We start from the raw sequence: 27,717 nt of genomic DNA on the forward strand, positions 1-27,717 counted from the left end.
ATAGTGGCCTCACAAGCCAAGCTGTTATCTCCGAATGTTCTCAATTCCTTTATCTCTCAGATTTAGCACATCAAGAACCGTATCTAGAGGACTTGACTCCTAGAGAAGTAGTCTGTGGTTGTTAGACTATTTGACCTAGGAAGACGTACAAGAAAGCCTTCCTTCCTCCTCCTGGCCCAGGGGATTTGGGGATGAAGGAGGAGAGAGAGGTAGAAGGGCCAGGGGCCTAGAGTCGTATCTGGGAAACCCCACATGACACTTTGCTCAGGTAGCCTTCCAGGGCTTTGGAGGGAGCCCAACAGCCTACCTGTGACCACCACCCAAGGCTCAACATCCCCAGCCTTACTCTGGAAGGGAGTGGAGGTTTTGCTGAGGAAACGGTAACTGAGCAGAAACGTGGGAACTGTGGTAGCTTCCTAAAGCCTTCCACCCACTAGATCCCAGGACCCCTCTCTCCCCAAGGCCATGAGGTCACAGGAATCCTCCCACCCTCATTTACTCAGGGAGGAGAGCACAGGTGATGGAGACTTTCTGTAAGACTGAGCATTCTCATGTCAAAGAGACTGAGAATTCTTTTTGAGAGACTATTTATTACATTGGACTATGTTGTAATCCAGAGTGGACTAAATTAAAGTTGTTGTTTTCCCATTACCCAGAGGTTGGGCCTTGTAAGGAAGGCAACAGCAGTGAAAAAGCAAACAAGGTGCAATTTCAGTACGTATCCTGGGAACAGTTTGCTTGTACATATGTGTGTGCCTTGGGAAAGTCTAGGACTCACTTTTTCTTTATCTGCTAAATGGGTATGAATAATAATGCCCATCTCAATAGCTTCATTGTGTACTTAGATGATAGGTCGCATAAACATCCCGTCTACTTCAGAAATTCAGCTAGTGTATTTCTTGCCGGTGCTGGATCAGAGCCATGAACGGGGCGCCGCGGGACAGAGAGTCCCTCGGCCTGGGGCCAGCTCCCAGGAGCCATGATCTTCTTCTGCACGGGAGAGTGGAAGAGACGCCCATCCAGGCTGCAGCCGGTGATCGGAGGTGGTCCCCTGGTTCTTACCTCTCTGCAAGTTCACATGCCAGAGAGAAAACACGCGTTAGGAGCTGAGGGTACAGGAACCTGGGCCCACAGAGCTGCTCCTGTCCTTTCAAAGACCACCTTTGACATCTGTTCCGCTCTAAGTGAGTTCTGAGCCCCAAAGAGTCTGTGTGGCTGCTTGCTGATATCCCCGCTGCACAAGACGTGCCAGCAAAGCAGGGTTGAGCCGTGCTTGCAAGAGCTTGCTGGAGGCTGAGCTAGAGTCTTGGCTCCCGGGTCCTCATTCAGCCTCCATGCCCTGGTAAGAGTATATTATTTTCTTAGCTCAAATTGCCGTTTCCAAGTCATTATTTCTCTACGACGAGAAAACAATATTGGTTCTTATGTAATATCAACCTCAATGAATCTGGAAGTGATCATGGAATGGGTGGATTTTTTTTTCCTCCTTAAAAAGGAGAAAAATAAATTTGAGATTGTTTGCATATGGCTGAGAATATTTATGAACTATTCCCCTTGCTTCCTCATCACATATTTTACCCAGCACATTTGCGTGTGGTACAGAATAAATCTTTACAGGAAGGGCGGGTGGAGAGGGCAGAAAGCAGTTAAAGGACTGGGTACCCGTCAAGTGCCTGGGACGTGGTTGGTCCTGGGTCTCAGGGTCCCCTGGCCTCAGGCTTACTTGCTGTGGTCTGAGGGTTGCCCCATCCTGCGGCTCAGAGGAAGTCTTTGGGAGGGAGGGTTCCAAATGCGAACACGGAAGGATTACCGTCTGCTTGTCACTTTGGTTTCTCTACGTCCCCTGCGCTGTTACCAGAAAGGTGAACGCCTGTGCTTTCATGACCTGGGTACCGTCAGCCGAAAGAGATAATTAAATTCTATGGATGCCAGATTGAGCCAGGGTCAGAGGAATAAGTTGGCAGGTGGGAGGGAAAAGAACTGGCAGAGAAGTTCTTGGTGCTGGCCTCTGGTATTCGATAATAAGGGCAGTGTGTTAGCACAGACATGTTGCGTCTGTTTCCCTCTGGCCGTGCCCCTCACACAGCTTGTCACCAAGAAGGGTCCCGGCGGAGTGTAAGGGACTGGCTGTGGCTGTATGTTAAATCGGGAAGAGAAGCAGGGCTCGGGGCTGTTGATTCTCTCCTCCAGGGACCGGGCCTCAGAACTGGAGCTTCTGAGAATCTCTCATGGCCTGCCGCACCTCGGATTTTTGAGGAAAGTACTGGTGGTGAGTGTGGGGTCAGGGACAGAGCACAGATGGCTGCCATATTTGGTATTGCAGTCATTAACTGCTGTCCTAGCATGGGGCAGGCGTAGTCTGAGGCACTTTTCCCTGCATAATCTGAGCTAGTCCTCGCCCCGGCTTTACGAAGATTAGCGATCTTCCTCTCACAGTTGACATGAGAAAACGGAACCTCAGTGAAGTTGAGGAACTTGCCCAAGGTCACACTTCTTGGTAAGTTCCAGGATCAGGGACGTTCCCAACACTTGCGGGGTCTGAAGCCAATGGAATAAGTACAAATAAGGAATTAAAAAAAATCAAGCTCAAGGCCTTGGAAGGGGCCCATGTGATTAAGGGAACCGAAGCTTTCACCTCAGCAACGTCGCAGTAAATACACCCTGGGCGGGGTCAAAATTTAAACACAGGGTTAGCTCCAGGTCACTTGGCCCCTTCCCTGCGGCCTGGTCTCCTCTTCTTTCTACCACGGTTAACACCAACTCCCCCACCCCCTTCACATTCCTGATCGAAATTACACAAACTCCAGTATGAAACTGAAGCTCCGAGGACATCCTCAGAACACGCCCACTTGGTATGTTACATACATGTCAGTTACAGGATAGGACAACAGCCACGCCCACTGCCGGACTTTATTCTTCCACCTCAAGAGCTCGTTGAGGGATAGTTGATACTTATCCAGAACCGCCCTCCCAAGGAGCTCCAGTTGCTGTGCTAGGCGGCTTTTGCAAATGTCATGATAGTTCCCACGCTGGGCAATTTGGGCACAGACTTCTGCAGTGGCCTGCTCCGGTCTCCAGCGGGCATTTTAGAAGTACAATCAGCAGTGTTTCATTTCCCATCATATGTCTCTTTCCCTTGCATTGCTATCCATTGGTCAGACTTCAACAAGCACTCCTCTATTTGACTTTTCCTATCTCCATTATCATCAAGATTTTGTCAGAATCTCCATAACTGAAAGGGAGGGAGGGATTTAAGGGAGCAGACAAACCCAATATAGATCACAAGTGCTTTGGTGGGGGTGGGGAGCATAATAACTATTGTTTGGTACCCACCCTCTGCTCCTGCCCTTGAATAGGCTTGCAGTCCCATCCCTAGTCTAGACAATTACTAAGGGGAATACAAGCATTTTTCCCAGCCCTGCTCACTATTCTCCCAAACTGGAAACACAAAGCAGATGATGAAGTACAAGTTCAAATGCCACACCAGGGAGAAGGAAGTATTGAGAAACCACGTCCAACCTCCAGCCTGTTTTCAACATTCCAGTAAGCGTTCAATTGATTTATCTTGGGCTGGTGTCATTTCATTGTCTCAAACAAAGGCCTTCTATGAAAAGACAAACTTGGGTTGAGGGAGGAGTGGCTAACAGAAGGCCCATTTGGGAAAAAGTAAATAAGAGTACAGTCTTCTGGGCTCTTCCTCCAGAGGGAGCATCCCCCTTTCGTCTGCTAGAATTAGCATCAAGACTGGCTGGTGACCTGACCTCTGTCCGCTTCTGTCCTCTGAGTTCAGGTGGCCAGTGGTCTGTGCCTGGAATAGACTATGAAGTTCTGGATGGAATGGTTCTGAGTGATAGTGACTTCCGGCTGTTCTTTTGTTTTTTGTTTTTTTTTTAATTTTTTTTAACATTTATTTATTTTTGAGACAGGGAGAGACAGAGCATGAACGGGGGGGTGGTCAGAGAGAGGGAGACACAGAATCTGAAACAGGCTCCAGGCTCTGAGGTGTCAGCACAGAGCCCGACGCGGGGCTCGAACTCACGGACTGCGAGATCATGACCTGAGCCAAAGTCGGCCGCTTAACCGACTGAGCCACCCAGGCGCCCCATCCGGCTGTTCTTTTGAATATTTTGTTCTGCTCTTGTGACTAAATGAATTACTCGGCAGGAAATTACTGGGACAAGACTGCAAACGTCATCCACCACATGATCTTCCTTTGGACGTTCATTCTTTGAGCTGTGTCCGTGACAGGTTTCCACGAAGCTGTGACTGGGCATTTCTGGTGCACTGGCCCTTCCATTTTGGACATCCCTGATTTTTAGAACAACCTTCTCTACATTAAACTGAAGTAGGGCTTTCTGGTATGCATTGGTCCTCTAGGGGCAACACCAAACAGGTGGTTTACTTTCCTATGTCAGGTCTTCCTGCAAACCTTGTCACCTTCCCTTCTCAGGTTGGGTTCGTCAGTGCTCCCATGGTTAATGCTTCTGCAAAGTCTGGTGCATATCTCTGTCCTAGGGATTTTACGCAGTTGTTATTTACTTAGTCAGGAGCCCTTTCTGCAAAATTATTATGTGGGTTGATTGTGGAATATTGGCAAAATATAGAGAAGCAAAATAGAAAATGAAAATTAACTGTCATTATTATATCTACTGGAGATAAGCACTCTAAAAACTCGGACGTATATCCTAATGGTTGTATTTCTATATTTATGTTTTTTCCACAAATGATTAGCTAGTATACATTGCTTGGTTAAAGTTTGCTTTTTCTGGGGCACCTGGGTAGCTCAGTCAGTGGGGTGTCCGACTTTGGCTCAGGTCGTGATCTCATGGGTCATGAGTTCGATTGAACCCTGCATCAGGCTCAATGCTGTCAGCACGGAGCCAGCTTTGGATCCTGTCTCCCCGCTGCCCCCCCCCCCCCCCCCGCCCCTCCTCCACTTGCGCTAATCTCTCTCAAAAATAAATAAATATTCAAAAGCTTTTTTTTTTTTAATAAAAAAAAGTTTGCTTTTTCAGACCACTTAGTCCTCTTTCACTGCATTGGATTGGTGACTGCCAGGTATTCGGTAGTGTGTGGGGAGCTGGCCGTGTGACGAGGGGGACAGGATTCGGGATGAGCCCCTTTACTCCGAAGTCCCTGCGGTTGTTGCCAGTGGCAGGAAGGTCCGCTAAAGATACTTCTTTTGCTGTTTCATGCCAGCCCTTGAGAAAGGCCTGACCAAGGCACTGAAGAAACTGGATGACTACCTGAACACCCCTCTTCCAGAGGAGATCGACGCCAACACTTGCGGGGATGAAGACAAGAGGTCCCGGCGCAAATTCCTAGACGGGGACGAGCTGACCCTGGCCGACTGCAATCTGTTGCCCAAACTCCATGTGGTCAAGGTAAAGACCGCTCTATCTGCAGGTGGCTCGCTGTATCCAGGTCCGCCATAGGCCCGGTCACTTGTGTGGATGAGTCAAGGACAGTGCCACACGGCCGGTCCAGAGTCTGGGCTCTGAAGTCACACGAATAGGAACCCAGAGTCAGCTTCCACTGCCTGGTGGCTGTATAGACTCTCTGAGTGTCAGTAAAACAGGCATATATTACTTCCTCCTTATTCTCATTCTTACTTCTTGGCTGGGAGAGTAAATACAGTGTGACAGTGCCTGGCATATTGTAAAGGCTCAATACATAGTAGCTCATTGTCATTTCATGTATGAGAGAGAGAGTGAGTGGGGGCACTTTTTCCTTGTCTCTGCCTCCTGGGTTCTCACTGGCCACACCCCCACATCTCTCTGAAGTTGCTTCATGTGCGAGCCTTCTCATTCCCTTCAGTAACTCCCTAGGGCAGGCATATAGCATCCTCCTCATCTATCAGTTGAAGAGCCGGAGGCTGTAAGAAGTGACATCATTTTCTTGTCATGGTTGCACTCACTGGTCAACTTCATCACCCCGTATAATCCTGTCCTTTAAGAATCAGAGGATCCGAGAGTTGGAAAGAAGGGAATTCCAAGGTCATCCCAAACCATCTCCCACCCCAAACGGGACCACTTTCTGTGTGTCTGTGACAGGCTTCCATGCAGCTGTCACTGCACCTTTCTGATGATGAAGAGTCCCCTGCCTAGCGAGTCAGCCCTATCCCTTTGGACAGCGGTGATTATTAAAACATCCTTATATTGAGCCCCATCAGCCTCCAGGCCACCCTTTGTATTCTGGAACAGCATGGAACGGGACTGCTCTGTTTCATCTCATTTGAAGACAACAGTAGGGTGCCCCAACATTCTCTCTCTAAACTGATGCTTCTTCTTACCTCCTTTCCCGGCCCTCACCAGCCTAGAAAAACACACAGTGGGATCGCGCAGCTAGATCGTCGTCTACTCTCATACGTACTCGTATCGTACGTCTCAGGCAGTCAGCTCTGTGGGGATAGTGGCTTCTCCAAGCATGATGGTGGGCGGGTTCATGGTGGCCCTTTCATAAATACTCACTGATTGGCCATTTCATCACTTAGCTTGTGACTTTATCATACCCACTTTCCTTCTACCCTTCGTAAAAAGAACCGTTTATCAGCTGGCTATCTGCCTATCGTGTTTCAGCTGTAGTCCTGAGCTGGAAACGCGGGCCTCCCTCCAATCAGAGCACAACCAGCTTGAATTGCGATCGTAGCTGGGCAAGCGCCATGCGACTTGGTCAGAGCTGGAGACTGGGTGGGAATCATGCATGCCGTTACCCATAGGCTGGGAAAATGCAGCCTATGAATATGAAGGCACTGTGGGTTCGGGGCCAGGCTGACGGTTACTTGTAAGTCCACCCAAGCTTACACGTCTTTCAGGTTGTTAATTACTGCATGCACCACCACAGCCCTGGAAACGCCTTTTATTCTCTTTTCCTGAGTTACAAGTGGCACCCTTAGGGATGGTGTGATTCCAGGTCAGCCACACTGCGTCAGAGTGGTGTAACGGAAGGACCCCCATTCAGAAAGGCGTGAGACCCCCATGCTAGTCCTGACAGCATGAGCTGGGGCGAGTCATTTAATCTCTTTGGAATTCTTTTTTCTCATGCCCCAATGAAGAGATAGGAAGTATATTCCTTCTTGCCTCTTTCTCTCTCTTCCTTCGCTCTTTTCTTCTGTCTTGAAGAATCTCTTGTCAAATAAGGTAAACAAATGGATCTCCCAGGCCCCGTGCTTCATCCTTCGACTCCTCCAGTGCCTCCTAGCCCTAAACGATGAAGCGACACCCGTGTCCTTGGAGAAGCTGGGGATCGGGGCGGGGCAGGGCGGGGGGGGGGGGATGGCGGCCTTGGAGGGGACAAGGCTGGGCCTCGCCTTCTGTCTCCTCATATTTCTGCTGATCCAGCTTATCAGATCCCAGAGACCTGGCAAACCCCCGACATGAAGAAAGAGTGAAGGGGGAGCCAAGTCAAGTTTGGCTTCTGATGCCAAAACCTAATCTGGGCTGTGGGAGCTAACTGTTTTCATATGAAAGAGCAAATTCAGAGCAGGAGCGTGGAAGTTCCTGTGAACGTCAGAGCTCCGTGCGCGCATCCCCGCCTGCTCTCTTGCGCGTACGTTCTCCCTCCCTCTCTCTCTCTTGCCTGGCTCTCGTTCAGGTTCATCTTCATCCTGCCTGAGAGCCTGGTTTGAACTCGTGCTGTCTGGCTCCCTTCTAGTCCTTGGCTCCTCAAGTCAAACCGACATGCGAGGAAATAGCCGGTTCCGTGGCCAAGGCTCAGGGCGTGCAGATCCGGGCAGGGAGGGGCATGGCGGGCCTTCTCTCGGGGCCACTGGGACCCCTGCCTAGCACAGTGACCTGCTTCAGCCCCTGAAGCAAACAGGAAGGGAGGCATGAACACAAGTCTATGTCCATAAATTGCTTTTCTGCTGTTTTAAATCTCATGTCGTATCCTTTAAAAATGAAAACAGATCCCAGCACGGAGGGACTTGAGACCGCTCTGTCGGTCAGCGTGTGAAACGCGGATCCTGCAGGGACTTGTTCTTGCCGGGGCAGGGACAGCTTCTTCTCAAAGGCTCTTGGGCAAACCCAAGGGCCCTCACCCTGCGGTGAACAGGGGAAGGCCAAGGTGAACGGGCAGTGTCTGTTGGACCCGGCATTTGCTTATGGCCGGTGCTCTGCCAGAGGATTCAGATTCCATCCCCTTTGCTTTTTTAGCCACACCTGAGCCGGACACAACATTGTGGGGATGGCTTCTCCAGTGACCACACCAGACCAGTGATCTTAGCCAAGAGAATTTAATTTTTTTTTTCATTTTAGAGAGAGAGAGAGAGATGAGCTGGAGAGAGGGGCAGAGAGAGAAAAAGAGAGAGAGAGAGAGAGGATCTTAAGCAGGATCTATGCTCAGCATGGAGCTCGATGCAGGGCTCGATCCCACAATCCTGGCATCTTGCCCGGAGCTAACATCAAGAGTCGGTTGCTCAACCGACTGAGCCACCCAGGCGCCCCACCAAAAGAATTTAATAGGAAGAAGCACTAAGTACTGAAGATCTAGGAAGGCAAAGTGTACCATGACATTTCACCAGGATGAGGCAGCTACAATCCCCAGGGCAGCAGAGGTAAACGGAAGAGGTCAGAATTATCTAAACTTGGAAACTTAGATGAGGGGCCCCTGCAGAGCTGAACCTTGGACCTCTGAGGTGGGGCGCTGCCGAGCCAGCACTGGAGGCGGAGTTAAGAGGACAGTCCAGAGGAGTCACTGTCGTGTGCTGGCCTCCCTCAGACGGGGTGATGCGCGGGTTCCGCTAGTGTAGGCAAAACAAGAAAACTGGAGTCAGTTGCCACTGCGGGAGCAAAGGGGACTGAGAGGAACAGAATGCCTAGGAAGGGAAGGGAGGTCTCTTCCCCCTCCTCCAGCCTTGAAGGCTCTCTCTCTAGCGCCCCCTCGTGACAGAGTCTCACAGGGAGTCACTGGCAAAGCAGAGATGTGATTTGCAGAGTCCCTGCCCCAGCGGCTGGAAGAAACAAGCCCAAGGGTGGTTTGGAGATCAGCAGCTATAGCTGAATAACTGGCACAAGAGGGATTCTGAGTATAGCGGTTCCTGCATCATTTGCACAGGGCTCGGTAGCCCCGTGGAGAGGACCGCAGATTAGGAGGGAAGGACTGTCACAGGACTAAAAGGCAGGGCCTAAGGAACATAGTGATACTGATAGTGTCCTGTGGTGACAGATAGGAGCTACACTGTTGCTGTGCACAGCACAGCATGGAAACTTGGCTGAATCACGGGGTTGTACACCTGAAACTAATGTAACATTGCACGTCAACTACACTCAAATGAAAAAAAAAAAAGAAAAGAAAAGCAAGGACCGGAATAAATATTAGTGATTACTCAGTAGATGTTGGTCGAATTAATTCATTTCCTGTGTAATGCTGTGTAAGCCATTGAATCTCTTGTGGCTTCAGTTTGTTCATTGCTGAGGACCTCTGGTCTTTAAAAGTACGTTTCTTACGTTTGACTCTAGGAGATGCACTCTGATTTGGGATAACTGAGGGTAGTAAAGATTCCGTACAACTGTTCATGGAACCTTTACTTATTTAACTTCCCTTTGCCTTACTTTCCACATCTGTAAAAATGGGAGTATAATACACTCTTCCTTATAAAGTTATTTAGAGATTTAAAGTAGCTTGCAGAGGGCTTAAGGTGGAGCCTAGAGCAGGGTGCAGAGTAGATAAGTATTTGCTAGTGTCGCTATGCTTATAAACCGTGTCATTGAGATTATCAGGCAGTACAGAAATGAAGAAGTTGTGGTTCCTGTCCTCCTACTGCTCACAAGCTAGAGAAGAGAGAGAGGATATGAAAACAGTAATTGCAATTCAGAATAGAACAGAGCTTAGTAAGTAACAGACGTTCCAAACTGAAGAATAGGGAGGGGGAGATGCGTGCTCCTTGGGAATGTGGTCAAATTGATGAGGTTGAGCTTTTCTTGCCCTCCCTCATCGTTGCCCTCACTCAGCATAGCTCTCTAGGGGACCCTGAACATCACGGGCATCAACATGAAGGTGAAAGTCCAGAGTAGCTGAATTGGGGTGGCGGGGGGGGGGGGGAGGTTCTCTGAGTGGGAGGATCCCAGGGTCAGCAGTCTGACAACCTCTCTAAAAAGAAAGCGAGGAAAGGAGTCAGAAGTCAGTGCCTAGGAGAGAGGCTACTCTTTATTGTTCCCACCCTAGCCCCCTGAGGGCTCGAGGCAAGAACGGCTAATGTGTGGACCCCAATGTACAGTGACAATAAAGGGGGCCCTGTTAAAAAAAAAAAAAGTACTCAGAATTTCCAGATGGTGACAGCAGAGCATTAAACCAAGAACAGGCCCCTCTGAGTTCGAGGCCCTGTGTAACTACACAGGTCACCCTCAGCGAAGACCACCTTATCCTTATCTGTGAATGCATGCAAATGGGCAAAAGGTGGGTCTCAATGAATTAGAAGAGGAGGTAATGTTTCTCGAGCACTCAGTATGAGCCAGGTACCCCTCTAAACGTTTCGTGTGTGTTAACTAATTTGTTATTCCAGGATAGGTTCTATTATTATCTTCCTTTGAGAGATAAAGAAATTGGGGCTCAGAGAGGCTAAGTAAGTAGTCCAAGGCCACACAGCTATTAAGTAGTGGAGTAAAAATTCCAGATGCATTCAGCTGGGATCGAGAGCCCACGCTTTAACCACTGTCCGACCGTTTCAGCACGAACTCCGCTTTCCCAGAATGCCCATCCACAGCCCCCACGTGTGGCAGACTCCAGACAGAATAAAAATCACCATTCATTCACTCCCGCTCAAGATCTGTTCATTCGAGAACCTGCCTATCCATTCCCACATGTAACTTACACTCCTTATGCTTTTTATTCTCTCCTAAAAATACGGGTGCTTAGGTAAAACAGAGCAGGTAACAAGAAACAGTTTATAGCTCGATCAGTCAGACTTAACCACTGATCACATTTTGGTACCCGTACTTCTAAGTAATCACACACATTTCTCCAAATGCATGATACTGCACTTCTTAAAAATTTTATTTTATACTGCACTTTATTTTCAAAAAAATTTTTTAATCTTTATTTTTGAGAGAGGGGGGTACAAGTGGGGGAGGGGCAGAGCGAGAGGGAGACACAGAATCTGAAGCAGGCTCCAAGCTCTGAGCTGTCAGCACAGAGCCCAACGTGGGGCTTGAACTCGCGGACCGTGAGATCATGACCTGAGCCAAAGTTGGATGCTTAACCAACTGAGCCACTCAGGCGCCCCCGCAGCATCATTTTTAATGGCTGTCCGGAATGGCCCTGTATTTATGTATGATGATGTATTTCTCCATTTCGATATTGGCGGACATTTGTGTTCTATACCTTTTTTTTTTTACCGTTGCATTCTTTTTTTTACTGTTAGTTCCATGATCATATACGGGTAGCTGAATCTTGGTATACGTACTTGATTGTTTCCTAAGGAAACATCGCTAGAAGCAGAATGGCGAGGTCAAAGGGCAAATTGTATTTACTTAAGAAATAAATAAGCTTAGATAAGATGACAAGGAGGCAGCGCTTGCCAGGTTGTGTCACAGACACTTTGCTGATGGCCCCCTGTGATGCCTGCTGGGTTTCCTCCCAGGCCACATGGTAGGTCAAGCCGCTTAACTCCTTCTCAGTGATTTGCTTTGCCCACTCACGCCATCTCTGTCCTGTCACCTGTGTTGTAGATTGTGGCCAAGAAATACCGCAACTACGATTTCCCCGCTGAGATGACGGGCCTGTGGCGGTACCTCAAGAACGCCTATGCCCGGGATGAGTTCACCAACACCTGTGCGGCAGACAAGGAGATCGAGTCGGCCTACGCGGATGTTGCCAAGCGCCTCAGTCGGTCCTGAGCTCGGCCACCTTGCCCCACCGCTCCAGCAGAAGGACTCCGCTTCTCCCAAAGGACTCCGGCCTCACACACTCCTCTTCCGCGTTGCCTCGGGGACACTCCTTTTTGTAGCCGGCCGCCTCTTGCTGGCCTCATGGAACCCCGGCCTGCTGTCTCTTAGGAAGGTCAGCGCCGACCCCATCTGATCGTGCAGGAATCTGCAAGCAGAAATGATAGAAATAGTCAAGCTCTCAACCTTTGGGCCGGGCCTGGGTTCCGTGCATCTGGGGTCAGTGTTGGAGAACCCACATAAGGGACCGTCACTGCCCCCTCCGCCAATATCAGAACCTCTCCTCAGCTGCATTAGGAAAACGTGCGACACTGTGCCCTCTTCCGCCCTCCTCCTTGTTGGGAACTCCACGGCCAAGGACAGATGCCATCGTAGTGCTTAGTAGAAACAGATCCGCTGCGTTTGGGGGAGATGGAGAGAGTGAACGGAGGACAGGCAGGCTGGGGATTGGGCACGTGACAGACACACCCAGTCTTGACACCTGCCGTCCCACTGGGCGCTGAAGACCAGATTGGAAAACCACTTCAGACGTAGTCTCCGTTTGCTGCCGTGCTGAGGGCATTGCGATGCCCTCGTGTATCTGGCTGACACCAGCCTCTGTTTTTACACTGTCCAGGCCTTTCGAGGAAGGGAAGTTGGCATGCAGTTGCAAAGCAGAGTGACTGGGAAGGGCCAGAGGAGGAGCGTCAATGCCAAAAGGACCACGGGGTCTACCAGCCATGGATTTTGCTTGCTTTAGGGGTAGTTGTTTTGGTGGAGATTACGTTTGATCCACGAGTGAATTTCAGTCTTGGAGAAAGCAGATGGGGTGGGGGGGGGGGGCGGTTGGGTGAAGAAGTTCTTCATGAGGCTCCATGTTCCCTGGCAATGTTTCAGATAGGTCTTCTCTCTTATGATCTCCCTAAGTCTTGAACTGCTGATGTTATATATCACTGCGAACCCTATGACAAAAAAAACCAAGAATTGGCCAAACATGACTTTCCAGTTCCTTCAAGTTGCTCCTGGATGTGGGTCTTGGGTCTGCTAGCTGGGCGCTCCTGGCTGAGTCGGCTGCAGCCTCCATCGGGTGATGGGTCCATTTGGGAGGTGGCATGGTCATGGAACACCTTAGGAAGAAAGTCCATGGGCCTTTCTGACTGGGAAACCATGTGGTTTGAACTTGAAGAAAAATATGTGCCCCATCTGGGCTAATTTTCCTGCCATCTGACTCACCTGCCAGATGAAAAAGGATATTTTTTAGTTGGTATTTCTCTCCTTGGTCACTCTCCTTGAGTGTCACCTCCTTCAAAGCTCACCTGGCTTGAGCCTGGGGACCTGGGCAGAGGAAACTCAGGGAAATGAGCTAACCATCGGCCCCCTATCCTGGTGAACACCCTATGAGAAAAGCCACCTGCCACAGGATGAGGCTTCCAAGTGCTAGAAAGCCTCGGGACCTGGCTCGTTGCTCAGGAAGGGTGGCAGGACAGCATGGGGCCTTTCTGTGAAGACATCCGTGCATCTTCAACCCGGCAGGCCCCAGACCCACCTGCCTCCAGGGAGCTCTGGAGAACAAAAATGGCACACAGATCTGAGCATTGGGGAGGAAACAGGGGACCCCTTAGCCCACTGAGGAAGAGGAAATTTCTCAGTAGGACATTTTATTAGCCTGAGAGCTTTGCAAGGGCAGGAGGAGTCGATTCATTTCCACCCCTAAAGGAACCTTCCCTGGGACTCCCCGGGAACTTAGTCCCGAGACATGTTTAAAAAGGAGAATGCTGAGGAAATGGCCCCTTTTACTCTACAGTAAAGCCCCAGACTGGCCTCTTGGGAGATGAAGTCTTGAATGATCCCAAGAGACTTCGAATTAGTGTAAATCCTGTTGTCCCCAGAAACCCCTTCCTGAGTTGACCAACACAGGCATGATGACCTAAGAGGCAGTTTACTTTCCAGAGACCCACAGTGGTGCTGTTCTTGAAGCAGGTAGGTGTTAGCATGGCCAGCGCGACAGAGAAAACAGGCCACCCGGGGGGGATGGCTCCCCACACGAGTTGTCAGATACTAATGACTGATTTGATTGTCAGATTTCAGCGTTGGCGAGTCTTTAAAAACAAGCCAAACCAAATCAACATGGTTGTTTCTAGATATTCCTTCTGTGGTTGACTTAGTTTTACATAAATATTAAGGCACGAGTTTGGGGGGGGCAGTTACGTGATCACTTATAACCATTTAACACAGGGGGCAGAGTTATAGATGGAAAGCACTTCTGAGTACTTGATTCAGGAATATCTTTTTTCTTTCAACAGTAGATTACTATATAATACGAGTATTGACTGAGAGCTTTAATGTTTTATGACCAGATTTATTAGAATATTTTTAAGTAACAATAATATTATCTTCTGATTATTTTTTTCCAAAAGAGATTTGCCTCCAGATTCTGCAGCCTCCCTGAAGAATCTTGGCCATAACCTTGTTATATACATGGCAAATCATCTTCCAACATCCGTATGGTGAGGTCCTTAGGTGTCTCCAGAACCAACTCAGGAAGTATTCAAGGTTTGCAGTGTAGACTCCAGAGTTTTAAGAGGAGGTCACCCTTGTCGCCGGTCTCGAATGAATACTGATCCTTCAGAAAACATTTCATTGGCATTTGAAAAGGTTTGGGATGAGATCCTATTTTGTTTGGGATTTATTTTTCTTCTTTGGTTTCCATGTCACTGTTTTATTTGATTTTTATGGGATAGCATGGTGGGAGGCAGAGGCAGAAAGGAGAACCCAACTTAGAATAACTGTGTAGAATTTACCCATCTGTCAGGCTGGGCTGCCTCCCAGGATGGCCCAGAGAGAAGGTATTGGATATGATTTTAATAACTTTATAAGATGGGCTGGATAATGGTCCCTTCTATTGTGTGTCTTTATCCCCTGATAAGGGAATTCAGATGCCTGACAATTCAGAATCACAGGCTGTGAAAAGTGAAAACCACTTTTATTTGGTCATACAATCTCGGACAGTTTCAGCTTCCCAGGAAATGCCACTGTTTTTGGTGTTCACATCCCCCGCTGGTGGGGCCAGCAAGGATCTTGGCCTTTTCATTAGAAAAAAGGCTTCACCAAGAGTGAAGTTTCCTGAGCTACACATGCTAGCATTTATCAAATGAAACAACGGAAGCTCTTCACGACATCTGTGCCCTCTGGCCACTCTGCAGGCAGACGACGCCAGCATCTTAGAATTGTTGCAAAGTGGATGATGCCTGGAACAGACCCTGCAGATCTAAGAATCCCAGGAGGCTTAGGCAAATAGAATTTAAGAAAGGGACAGAGTCAGGAGGGTGTGTTAGTAAGAGTTTTCCGTGGCGAGAAATCATTGAGGTCTGTGTCTAAAAATCCGTTGGTTTAGAGGCAGCAGGAGATGTATTTGACGCACCACTATTGCCAGTGGCCAGGAGCCTTTTTGATAGCAGAGTGAATCAAGATGCCAGTGTCTCTCTCCTTGGAAAGATGAAGCAGTATTAAGTCATTAGTAAAACTAAGTTCATTGATTCCTAAGGGATCACTTCGTCGTTTTTGATATGCCATTGAAAAGAATTGTAAGCGTTAGAGAAAAGTATGCATGTGAAACATCTGGAGTTGAACATCTTTGGGCTTGGAGCCCTTTCTGCAAACAAGACCATTGTCTTCTATCCAGTGCTTTGTAGCATTCAAACCAAGGAACGTGTGCCCCCTTCATGAATGCCTGTTCCTCGACCTTTGCCAATATTCTTCTCGCAGCTTAGTTTCAGGATGCTTTCCTTTCATCATTCGGTATGATCCAAAGTGTGCATAATGTTGCCTAATGTTACCTGAGGAATTAGATCCAATGTTCCCCTTACCCACCAAAAATAAAATGGAGGATTGCTTCATTATAGGGTTTGGGCTAATCTGTGTGTCGCTAAAAGCAATCTTTTTTTGGAAAACCATAGTTTTAAGGATCCAATTATCTAAGGTATTTTATGTATAGTTAGCGATTTCATATTATCGATTATGCCTATACTTAAAATATATAATATCCGGCTGACGTTTGAATTTGTCTTCCTTTCCTGATTTCCTGTTTTTACCATTTGGAAAGCTGGGGTGTAGCTAATTTAGCAAAAGATGCCTAGCTTTTATAGAAGGACAAAATTTCATTTTAGAAAGACACTCCAAATGATGGTCACTTGATTTTCTCAAGACCTTTAACTGTGGTGATAAAGTACTAAGACATGCTTTCAAGCCTTAATAAATATAAGTTGCCTTTTAATGAAGATATTGTTGAATGTTTTCTTCATGAATCTGAAGCAGTTAGAAATTTGTTTTCCAGTCTTGATTGGTATTGGCTGATTCAAATAAAGTTGGTTTATTTTCAAATATTACAAACGCGATCCTCAGACTGCTTATTTGAGGTGGGGATTTCCTATGCTGTTCTAAATGAGAAGCGTGAAATACCCCTTTTTTTTTTCCAAATAAGGGTTATTCTGTTTTCCCATTATAAAAGAGAATATGTTCATTATTCTTAAAAATCAAAAGCAAATAAAAAGAGGAAGAGGGGAAGGAAAAGCAAGAAGCTTGTGACCCAGTCACCCAAAAATCAATTTTTATTTTAGCAAGAATGAATTCGATTCTATTCTATAGAACGTGGGCTGGGTCAAGAAATACACTGACGTTTCTTCATGTTTCTCCTTTCAGTTGCCAATCTGTAGGGTCACACTTGGGGGTAGGCAAACAGTGACAATCCAGATATGATTTAAGGAGTACTTTAAAATACTGGTCCACCTGCACCCCAAACTCTCTCTTGTCCCCCACCCACCCCCACCCCCCGGTTACCTAGCCCTGTCAGGGTTCGTGGCCCTAATTTCTACCCCTAGAACATCACTGACTCTAGATTAGGGTCCCCAGAGTCTTTAGTAAGTTTTACTTGAAGCCAGCATGAACACCCAACGGGACCTCTATGAGCATTCAGTTTCCTGAGTCTTTCCTGCTCTGTCAGAATAGGCTCTCCTCACCTTGGAAGGGAGGTGACACCCAACTCCAGGAACTCCCATCAGAGGTGGCCTGTCGCTCAGAGTAGGTGTAGTTGATGCTGTCGATGGTTTCCCTCCCTCCTGACCATCCCCTGGCTTCCTCAGGCAGAGCTCTGATTGGGTCCGGGGCCTTCCTCCCCACTCCTTCCTACTCCCTACCTTCATAGGACTCAGGTAAACGTGGTTCCAACCCCAGTTCCAGGGGGTGAATCATGAAGGGTCTGATCCTGTCCTTCCGGCTGTGGTTGACGTCAGAGTGGGTTCTTGACCAAGTTCCACTCCGTATTGTGAAAGGAGATTTGTTCAGGAACTTCTGAGAAAGATCTCCTTGGTCTGAAGAAGTGACTCCCTAAGTCACTGCCTCTGAGGCTGCTCCTGGACGCGGGCGTGAGGCCTGGAAATGCTGCCACCCAGGGAGACCATGAGGGGTGTGCTTCAGGAAATACACCACATTCTCTCCAAGAATGGAGGGAGCCTGCCTCCTGGAATGGACCACTGAGCTGCTGAATCAGCCAACCCTGCCAGTGGCTCTCACTCTTCATTTCCTGTTCCGTAATGCATCCTAGAGCATTGAAGGGTGTTTGTATGTTTGTTATTACAGGCAGCCAAAGGCATCTTAAGTGGTGTATTAGCCAAGTTTGTTGTTGTTGCTGTTCTTGTTTGTTTTTTAAGTGTTTGTTTATTTTGAGAGAGAGAGAGAGAGAGAGAGAGAGAGGCGAGACAGGGAGAGAGGGAGAGAGAAAGAGAATCCTAGCAGGCTCCGCACTGTCAGCACAGAGCTCATCGCAGGGCTTGGTCTCAGGAACGGTGAGAACGTGACCTGAGCTGAGATCAAGAGTCGGACGCTTAACTGGCCAAGCCACCCAAGCGCCCCACCGCTGTTTTTGAGAGTCAGTTTGGTCATCAGAGTGCCCAGCCAGGAGGTGTTCCGTGTTCCCATTGTTGGCTGCATAGGCTGACCAAGAGCTGAGAGCACGGGAGACTTCATTTCTCTGCATCTTGGTTTCCTTAATCGCGTGGTGATGAAACCAAGGGGCACATGAGTGGCGGTGCCTGTGCCTGGCATTAAGGAGAACAGAGTCCTGTTCCAGAGAACCTGCCAAGAAAGTGCCCTTGGGGGACAAGAGCGTCTCATTGTACTTACAAGTGTCATGAGCCGTGTCTCTTTCATGTTTATGTCTACTAGCTAAGATCCCCAGAATCCCCAATAAGTTTTACCTTGTAGGAAAAGAACTGGGGTATCAGACTGGAGGAGGGTCAGAGTTGAAAACAGCAGGTCCGACTTGTAATCCCAAATCCATCACTACATTAACTCTGTGAACTTTCTGGGCCCATTTCCCCAAGAGGGTTACGAAAGTTCCTTATTTGAGGTGATGAGATCCTTGATGAAGAGTGCTTATAGGTAATAAAGGGTTATTTCAAGTGAAAAGACATTTCAACCAATTGGAACTATCAGTCTATTAGAAGGTCTCATTGTGATCCTCCTTAATGGAAGAAGCTGATCACCAGAAAAGACTTGGGTATTTGGAACTGGTGGATTGTTTTTTTTTTTTTTTTTTAAATGTTTATTTATTTTTGAGGTGGGGGAAGGAGGAGCAGAGAGAGGGGAGGACAGAGGATCTGAAGCAGGCTCTGTGCTGACAGCAGAGAGCCCAATGTAGGGCTCGAACTCAAGAACTGTGAGATCATGACCTGAGCAGAAGTCAGACGCTCAACTGACTGAGTCACCCAGGAGCCCCCTTTTCTTTTCTTCCCTTCCCTTTCCTTCCCTTCCCTTTTCTATGTTGATTTATATTTGAGAGAGAGAGAGAGGGAGAGAGAGAGAGAGACAGAACAGGGGAGGGGCAGAGAGAGAGAGGGAGACACAGAATCAGAAGCAGGCTCCAGCTCTGAGCTGTCAGCACAGAGCCCGACACGGGGCTTGAACTCACAAGCCATGAGATCATGACCTGAACCGAAGTTGGACGCTCAACCGACTGAGCCACCCAAGCGCCCCTCTTTTCCTTTCTTCTAAAGTAAACTTCAGTTGGTCTTGGGATCAATGCACATGTATGTCACTCTCCTACCTTTTGAGTTCACATTCCATGAAATCGATATCTATGTGCAATTGAAATGACCCTGGGGACCTGCACTTTGCGTCATTAGCTGCAGAAAATAAAGCAGATCAAATTTTGGTAAGATTGTCAGTAAGAAGTATGGAAATTAAAAAAAAAAAAGTTTGAGTTTAACCTCCTTTGACTAGGATAGCTTGATAACCCAAAGCTTCTTATCTCCAAATGAATATATGACGCAGAGACTGGACCATGCAAGACCCACGATACAAATACTGTAATGGGGCCAGCATAGAATGAAGTGCTCCCCCACCTGTGGAGCAGTGCTTGGTTGCATGCCATTTTGTGCATTTGGAATTGTGCCTGTGTGCTCGTCGCTCCTCACCACCCCTTCCCCAATTGAAACCCAAGCTCCTAAAACAAAAACACAAACAAAAAAAACCCACAACTAAGCTCTTTTAAGGGGCGGGATGTCAGCTATCCAATGTTTGTACCACGCCTCACCTTGTCTAGCACTCAGCAAATATTATTTGCTCAAAAACATCCATTAGTGGTTCACTGGAGAGGTCATGAGTCAGTATTCTAGGCTTCTGGGTTCACCTCATATCTCACAGTTCATTTCCCCGACACCCACTGCACCAGAACTCTGAAGAGGGGGTGATAACCGTGAGTCTAGGAGAGAAACAGGCATCTGTGTTGGTTAAATACGCTTCCATTATATTTTTGACCAATGGGGCCTCCTAAGCAGTCTACACAGCATTTGTTTGTCTGTCTGAAAAGATGGAGAGTTGCCTGATGCTTATTGGATTGCATGGTTGTGATTAGGGAATGGTTTAGCCAGTTTCCCAAGCTGGCCACAAAATTCTGCATAGATGGCGTGTTATATTTACAAGAAGACTAGATGCTCTGAAGTGAGGGTGACTCTGGATACTGTAGTTCTGGCATAGTCTGGTTACATATGAGTTAAACAGATAAATCTTTTTTTTTCTGAATATATGTTCATTAGAGCAAATTTAGAAAATACAGAGAAGCAAAGAAGTTAATACCTGTAATCCTTCCATCCAGAGATAACCACCTTTTTCTAAAAATTTTTTTAATGTTTATTTATTTTTGTGAGACAGAGAGAGACAGAGCATGAGTGGGAGAGGGGCAGAGAGAGAGGGAGACACAGAATCCGAAGCAGGCTCCAGGCTCCGAGCTGTCCGCACCAGAGCCCGATGGGGGGCTCGAACTCATGAACCGTGAGATCGTTACCTGAGCTGAAGTCGGACACTTAACCGACTGAGCCACCCATGGGACCCCAGGGATAACCACCACCTTTAATGTGTAAATGATTATCTTCCTAGACTTTTTCTAGTGAGATAGAAATATAAACGTGAATATATATTTTTTTCACCAAAAGAGAGCTATGATTAAGAGCTAAAACCACTGAACTTTCCTGTCTCTATGATAAACAGTTATGAGTAAAGCACTTTTTCCTGTTTTTCTGCCGGATAATACTGGGACCAGACAAGAATAGTAACAAACTTGTTACTTGCTTACTTATTAAAACCAGCATCTTACTCAACAGTATTTGCTTCAAGACCTTACCTTACTGTGACCGCCAGTTCAAAATTATTATGTCATCAACTGCCCAGTCGTAACCAGCCCCTTACCTGGTGAGACCCACCTTATAGTCACAGGACTCTGGCTCTGAAACCCTGTAAATATCCTTCCCAACCTCCCTCCTCTAACACTGCTAAGACTCTGTCAAAGAGGTGTTCTTTTTGATTGAAATCAATCTAATAAATGTAACTTTTTAAAATCAAGTTTTTCTGGTGTTTTTTTCTTGTTTGTTTTGTTTTGGTAATTGTCAACTGGCATTCTGCTTACCGTTTTTCAGTGTTTTTTTTTTTCCCCACTCACATATCGTGAACACCTTTCCATGTCCCTTTTCCATAACATCTATAACATCATTCTTGTGTATCATAATCTATCTAATCAGCTGCCTATTATTTGGCCTTTAGGATTTTTCTAAGTTTTTAACTCATCATCAATGCTATTATGAAGTTCCAGTAAGCTAGATTCTTCATTACCTCTATTTTCCCTGTAGAATTGACTTCTGGAAGTGAAATTACTCAATCAAATGGCATGCATCTTTTAAGACACCTATTATGTGTTACTAAATTTGCCTCCAGATTGTTCTAAACTCAATCTCTTATCAGAAGAATACGAATGCTTATTTTCTTACATCATTGCCAGTATAGAGATTCATCCTTTTTCAATTCTTCTCAGTTTGAGAAGTGACATGCTCCCGATGGTTGTCTACTTACCCACTTGCTGAGGATCTCTCCTAAGTGCACAATTCTACTTTCTTTACTGTCTTTAGGTTTTCTTTCTCGTAGAAGGGAGTGTGCAAGTTTCCTCCTCCAGTATTTAGCTACTACATATCCATGAAGCTGCCACATCATGGAATGAGTCGAGTATAAACTGGTTTATTTGCTCCCCTTTGGACTCCTTGGTGTATTTTTAAGTAGAACAGAAACACGTAGAATTCCTTCTTTAGATCAAATGTGAGGGAATTTAAAAAGAAAAAGAAATACTTTTGGCGACATAAGGATTGCTACTCTAGATCAAACTCAGTTTATACCCTGTCGGTATAGCCTTAAGGGTGTTAGGAACATGGTGAGAAGCTGTCTATGGATATGCGTGGGAGGGGCAGGTTCCTCTCTGACTTATGGCTTTGGAAACATTAGCATTGGACTTGGGAAGAGCTATTTTCTGCCAGAAATTTCTACCAGAAACTCACTGAGCTTTTGGCCTTCAGAGTAAGGTCAGTCCCGTCCTTAGGGAAGATGAGTGTGGATAAAGTGAATTGAGAGAAAAATGGTGAGTCGGCAGGCCCTGCCATGGGATTTATGGGAAGTGTGATAGAAAAGTAAATCGAGAAAACCTTGAATCCAAGTCTGTATTTCTAGGGTGATGGTCTCTAGAGTACGATGGCCTCTAAAGTAAGACCCAATAGACAGGCAGATCTTCGATCTTTAATCCTAGATTAATTAATGGGGAAAAGAGACTTCACATTCACCTGGAACCAAAAGACTTTTGGGAAATGGTAGCCTTTATTTTTTCCTTTTGCCCCCAGCCCATTCTCATGCATCACACAACTCCTTGAGCATGATCTCTTATCACGGTGTCAGTGATTCTCAGAGAGATTCTCAAAAAACCAAACCAAGATGGTCCTAATTATTTGGCTCTGAATCTATCAAGATGCCGTATAACCTGAAAACAAATGTAGAAGAAAGGGGATGAATGTAAAAGAGCATGAGAGTCTAACTGAACCATTACATAATTAAGACCACCACAGGGCCAAGTTCAACAACCAAAAGAGACATGGAGCCCAAAAGCTATCATGTGGTTATTTAATTCTAGAAAGGGGAACTAAATGAGGGTGTTGGGGGGGGGGTAATGAAAGGAGCAGTTAAAAGGTAAATTGCCCACTAGAGACTATTGTAATATGCTTTTTTGGAGTACCTTGCAAGGAGCTCCAAAGTCAATAATAAAAGATCCTATAAATGCATCAAGGCAGAAAGCCAACTAGATAATCAGTGAGACCACTTGACCCAGAGCTATATTGAGAGATAAAATGGAGAGGCAGTTGTTTTTCTTTTTAACTCTCTAAAAATGAAGAAGGACTACAAGGACATCTTCACTTCCTCTTTTGAAGACATTGTCCTAAACATGGACTCCAACTCAAATAGGATTGGGGCAACAGATGGCAACAAGAGGCATCCTGAGGGGGGGAAGCCGCTGGATAAAGTTTATGTCCAAAAAGTGGGAATAAGTTTCCCTAAGAGGGGCTGTAAAATGCCCCATATGAGTAAGAATCCAACCCCAATTGCATTCACAGAACATTGATTCTCTGAGATACCAGCCCAAGGCTACTGTCAAAAAGACCAGAAAAATGCTGGGCTCCTCTGGAACAGTACTGGCCACGACACACAAAGCTTTGTATTTCCTGGTGCAAACCCAGGGTGTGGTCACTTCTGTCCGCGGTTTAGACCGACATACGCCAAGGAATATTAATGGTGGCAATAGCCACCATGTTGAATGCCTACCCTTGGGTCCTCACATGCTAAATAGTATGTATTGCAATGATCTCGAGCTGTCACAACATTCCCATAACGTAATCCATTTTGTATTTACAGAAAGGCAATCTGAGGCCCGTAGCCATTAAGAACATTAAGCAACATTAAACAAATTGCTTGTGTTCACTAGCCAGTAGGAACTAGGATTTCAACCCAAAAGACTGACAGCGGATCTTATGGGTGAGGAAGATGAGCTGAAACAAACAAACCAAAAGAGTCTTCCTCAATCTGAAAGGCAGAGCTGAAATAAGATCATACCCAAAGGAATGAAAAGCCCCCTGACCTGCTCACCAGGTGGAGGTGTGAACCAGGTACACCTAGCATGGGAATCCCTGGAACATCGAAAATTAAAAATATACATTCCTTAACAACGTATGGTGGAAACTGTTCTGTAGAAGTTCATGAAGAACTTCCTCCGTTGTTTGTGTTATAGGTGTACAATTTTTATTGTATAGATGCCCCTTTATTTGTTGCTTTATTTGTAAATATTTTTGAACTGGAAAAGAAAAACATGCACAGTAAAAGGAAAGTTCAAGAGGAATTACAAGAAGAGGGCGACCTTACTATTGCAAACACCTGTCACCCACTTCCCAGAAGACACCACTGTTAACAATTTCTTACATCAACTTCCAGAAATTTTTAATGCAGACACACACACAGACACACACACACGCACACACACACACACACACACCACATTGCACCTCACTGGAAGAATATAGGATATGTGGGTGCATATACATGCATCATATTTATTTTATCAACAAAAGGGAGCATGATTTTTTTATCCTGCCTTTTTTTTACTAAATATAAATATCTTTTATCAATACATTTCACATCTTTTGTAACATCTGCAGAGTGTTTGACTGTATGAATGTGACTTAATTCACTTAACCAGCCTACGTTTAATAATCAATAAGGTCATTTCCAGTCTTTTGCCATTGAAATAATGCTGCAGCCAACATTCTTGGTGGTATTTTTGAGAATGCATGAGAACATAACTATAGGATTAGCAGATCTGAGGGATATGCATTTAATTAATTTATTTTCATTTTCATTTGCATTTTATTTCATTTTTTATTTTTTGTTAAAAAAATTTTTTTTAAATGTTTATTGACTTTTGAGACAGAGAGAGACAGAGCATGAACGGGGGAGGGTCAGAGAGAGAGGGAGACACAGAATCCGAAGCAGGCTCCAGGCTCTGAGCTGTCAGCACAGAGCCCGACGCGGGGCTCCAACTCAAGGACTGTGAGATCATGACCTGAGCTGAAGTCAGATGCCCAACCGACGGAGTCACCCAGGCGCCCCTTCATTTGTATTTTAAACAGAAAATGCATTTGTGTGGTTCAAAACTTAAAATAGTGTAACAAAATAAATATTGGAAAATCTCACCACCCTATCCCTCATCATTATACTTCCTTCATCATCTGTAAGTAAAGATTTTATTAGCTTTTGTGAATCCTTCCAGATTGTTCTTCATTCAATTGAAAGAAAATGCAAGTATATATTCTTCTTATTTATTTATTTATTTTTGTTAACATTTATTTTTGAGAGACAGAAAGAGACAGAACATGAGCGGGGGAGAAGCAGAGAGAGAGAGACACACACACAGGATCCGAAGCAGGCTCCAGGCTCTGAGCTGTCAGCACGGAGCCTGACGTGGGGCTCGAGCTCACAAATCGTGAGATCGTTGCCTGGGCCGAAGTCGGACGCTTAACCGATTGAGCCTACCAGGCACCCTGCAAATATGTATTCTTATCCTTTCCCTTCTTCCGTTACCCTGAGTACATACTACATACATTGTCCTCTTACATTTTTTACTTAATGTACTCCCGGATATTTCCGTATAAGCACATAGGGCTTCTCCTCATTTTCTTATAGCTTCATACCATTCCATAAGTATAGATATTCCATAACTTAGTTAATCCCCTTCTGATGGACCCCAAAGTTATTTCTAAATTTTTGCTACTGCATACAAGGCTGTAATGAATAAATATGTACATACATCACTGTGCATTCGTGTGAATCAATATAGAAACATGCATACAGTGCGTTACCAGTTGGGTTAAAACAATAAGGGAAAACAGGATTACATATCTGTGTTGGCAGGCAGGTTTTTGACAATCCCTTGAAAGGATAAACAGACAACACAATAATGTTCCTTGCTGGGAAGGACGGGAGCTGAATGGAAGGGAACAAGATAGGAAGGAGGTTTTTCTCTGTACCCCTTTTGATATTTTATTATTTAGGTCATGTGACTATGCTATAGTGCTGCATTCTGTACCTGTTTTGGATAATACGTAATATGCATCAAAATCTGTTTATGACAGGTTCAGGCGAACTCATATGTTATTTTTTAAAACGGGCCATTCAGGGCATCCACAGGCTCTTGAAACAGAGTTATAAATGTCCATATGCTTCTTTTCCAAATCCATCCCGTCTCTGCTCCACCTGGCTTGTGGTACAACCATCAGCATAAGTTTTCATGAATTTTCTTCCCCAGTTGCTTCATTTAGTATTGCTAGCATTATCCCTTTTCCTGAAACCCTAGGAATATTAGAAATACCATTTAACATGGGGGCACTTGGGCAGCTCAGTTGGTAAAGTGTCTGACTCTTGATTTCGGCCCAGGTCATAATCTCGCAGTTTGGGGGATGGAACCCGGCAGTGTGGAGCCTGCTTGGGATTCTCTCTCTGCCTCTCTCTCTGCCCCTCCCCCGCTCACAGCCATGCTCTTGCCCTCTGTCTCTCTCTCAAAATAAATAAGACATTAAAAAAAAAGTATCTTAAAAAAGAAAGATATACGAGTTAACAGATCCTTCCTACAGAATTAAATTAAGAAATGTTATTGATAGGGGTGCCTGGGTGGCTCAGTCTGTTGGGCGACTGACTGCAGCTCAGGTCATGATCTCACAGTCCGTGAGTTCAAGCCCCGCCTCGGGCTCTGTGCTGACAGTTCGGACCCTGGAGCCTGTTTTGGATTCTGTGTCTCCCTCTCTCTCTGCTCCTACTCCACTCACACTCTGTCTCTGTTTCTCAAAAATGAGTAAGAGTTAAAAAAAAAAAAAAAAGAAATGTAATTGGTAGAAAATACCCATATGACATACAGATCCAGCATTGGGTGAGGAGACAACATATGGCTGTAGAGAATTCTCTGGCAGCCTGGGTTTGCCAAGCCCAGGGGAGGGCCCACGGGTGAGATGGGGCTACATACTGCCTTGAGCCTCAAGCTCCGCAGGTTCCCAGGGGCGAACCCTCTGGAACTGTTCTCACTCAGTCCACTTCTCTAAATTGCTACTTCTGTGAATGCCCAGAAGTGTCACCAACCAAAACCCACCACTTGGACCTTCCGAGAATTTTAGGACCACACTGGTGCTGCCTTGTTGGTTTGTCTTTAACCACCACCTTCAACAAGCCATGCTATAATCAGCAGGAGGTACCGGGGGCGGGGAATTCTATCCATTAATAAGTAGATCATTTTCCTCCCTCCTCTCAATATTTTTTTACCCCTCTCCCCTAACGTCTTCCTATAACAAGTCTTCCCCTGTGGCTTCCCTTTCCCTCAGGCTTACAACCACCCTCTAAATTTGTATTATAATTTTATTGCATGTGAGTTTGTTATACATTATTTAATGTCTTATGTCTCTCTTTGGAATTAGAGCAAAATATTAAAAAGCCATTGCCTCTTTTAGAGGGCAAACCCAAAACTGAAGTGACAATAGGTTCAAGATTCCAAAGCCTTCCAGCTACTCATGTGATAAGTTAGAGCAGTTGTAACTTTGCTTTTTCATATATCCACATGTCATGGGTTGAATTATATCCCCCCAGAAGATGCGTTGGAGACCTAACCCCCGGTGCCGGTGAATGCAAACCTTATTTGGAAGTAGGGTCTTTACAGATGTAATCGGGTTAAGATGAGGTCATACTGGCTTAGGGTGGACCCTAATCTAACAGGACTGGCATCCTTATAAGAAGATGACAATTTGAACACAGACAGACACAGAAGGAACATGCTACGTGAAGACAGAAGCCGAGGCTGGAGATAATGCTGCCATAGCTGGAGCCACCAGCAGCTGAAAGAGACAAAGTAGGATTCTCCTCTAGAGGCCTTGGAAAAGCATGCTAACACTTTGGCTTTGGACTTCTGGCCTCCAGAACTGTGAAAGATAGATTTCTGTTGTTTTAAGCCACGCAGGATATGGTGCTTTATTATGGAAGCCCTGGAGACTAACACACTGTGCATCTGTATTCGCAACAATGTCCTGCCCGTGGCCCCTCTTGATCTGAGCCTGCGTGCTCCCACCCAAGCTGGCACGTCACTCAAGCATCTTCAGAGAGGCCGCCTGCTGCCTCAAAGACGGGATTTCAGCATTTCACATCCTGCAGCCTGAGACGAAGTTGCCTGCTCTTGCCACCTCCCTGACATTCCCTGAAAGTAGTCAAGAGCGTCTGCACCGAAGGGGGCACAGGTAATGTCCCAGGGATGCTCGGGAGATCAGAGGTCTGGCTCCATATCATTACTTTCATTACTTTGCACATCATCCCACATCCAAAGGGCTTCCCAAATGTCTTGCCCCAGCTCCAGGCGTTTGGAAAACACCTTTCTTTGCCTCCCTCCACCTCATTGTGCAAGAAGGCACCCACC

At 46.2% G+C, this 27,717-nt stretch overlaps 1 protein-coding gene across 2 annotated transcripts in view; it reads left to right on the forward strand.

The window, feature by feature from the left end:
• Nucleotides 1–16,250, forward strand: part of CLIC5 (chloride intracellular channel 5) — a 162,370-nt gene extending 146,120 nt beyond the window's left edge. For both annotated transcript variants that reach the window (XM_019457315.2, XM_019457316.2), the window contains exons 5-6: nucleotides 5,200–5,384; nucleotides 11,667–16,250. In XM_019457315.2, coding sequence (XP_019312860.2) covers nucleotides 5,200–5,384; nucleotides 11,667–11,834 — 353 coding nt within the window. In that variant the 3' untranslated portion in view covers nucleotides 11,835–16,250. The remainder of the gene's footprint in view (nucleotides 1–5,199; nucleotides 5,385–11,666) is intronic.
• The last annotated feature ends 11,467 nt before the right edge of the window (nucleotides 16,251–27,717 follow it).

Source organism: Panthera pardus, unplaced genomic scaffold (genome assembly GCF_024362965.1).
Source record: "Panthera pardus isolate Hobbes unplaced genomic scaffold, ASM2436296v1 HiC_scaffold_17, whole genome shotgun sequence".
NCBI classification, from domain to species: Eukaryota; Metazoa; Chordata; class Mammalia; order Carnivora; family Felidae; genus Panthera; species Panthera pardus.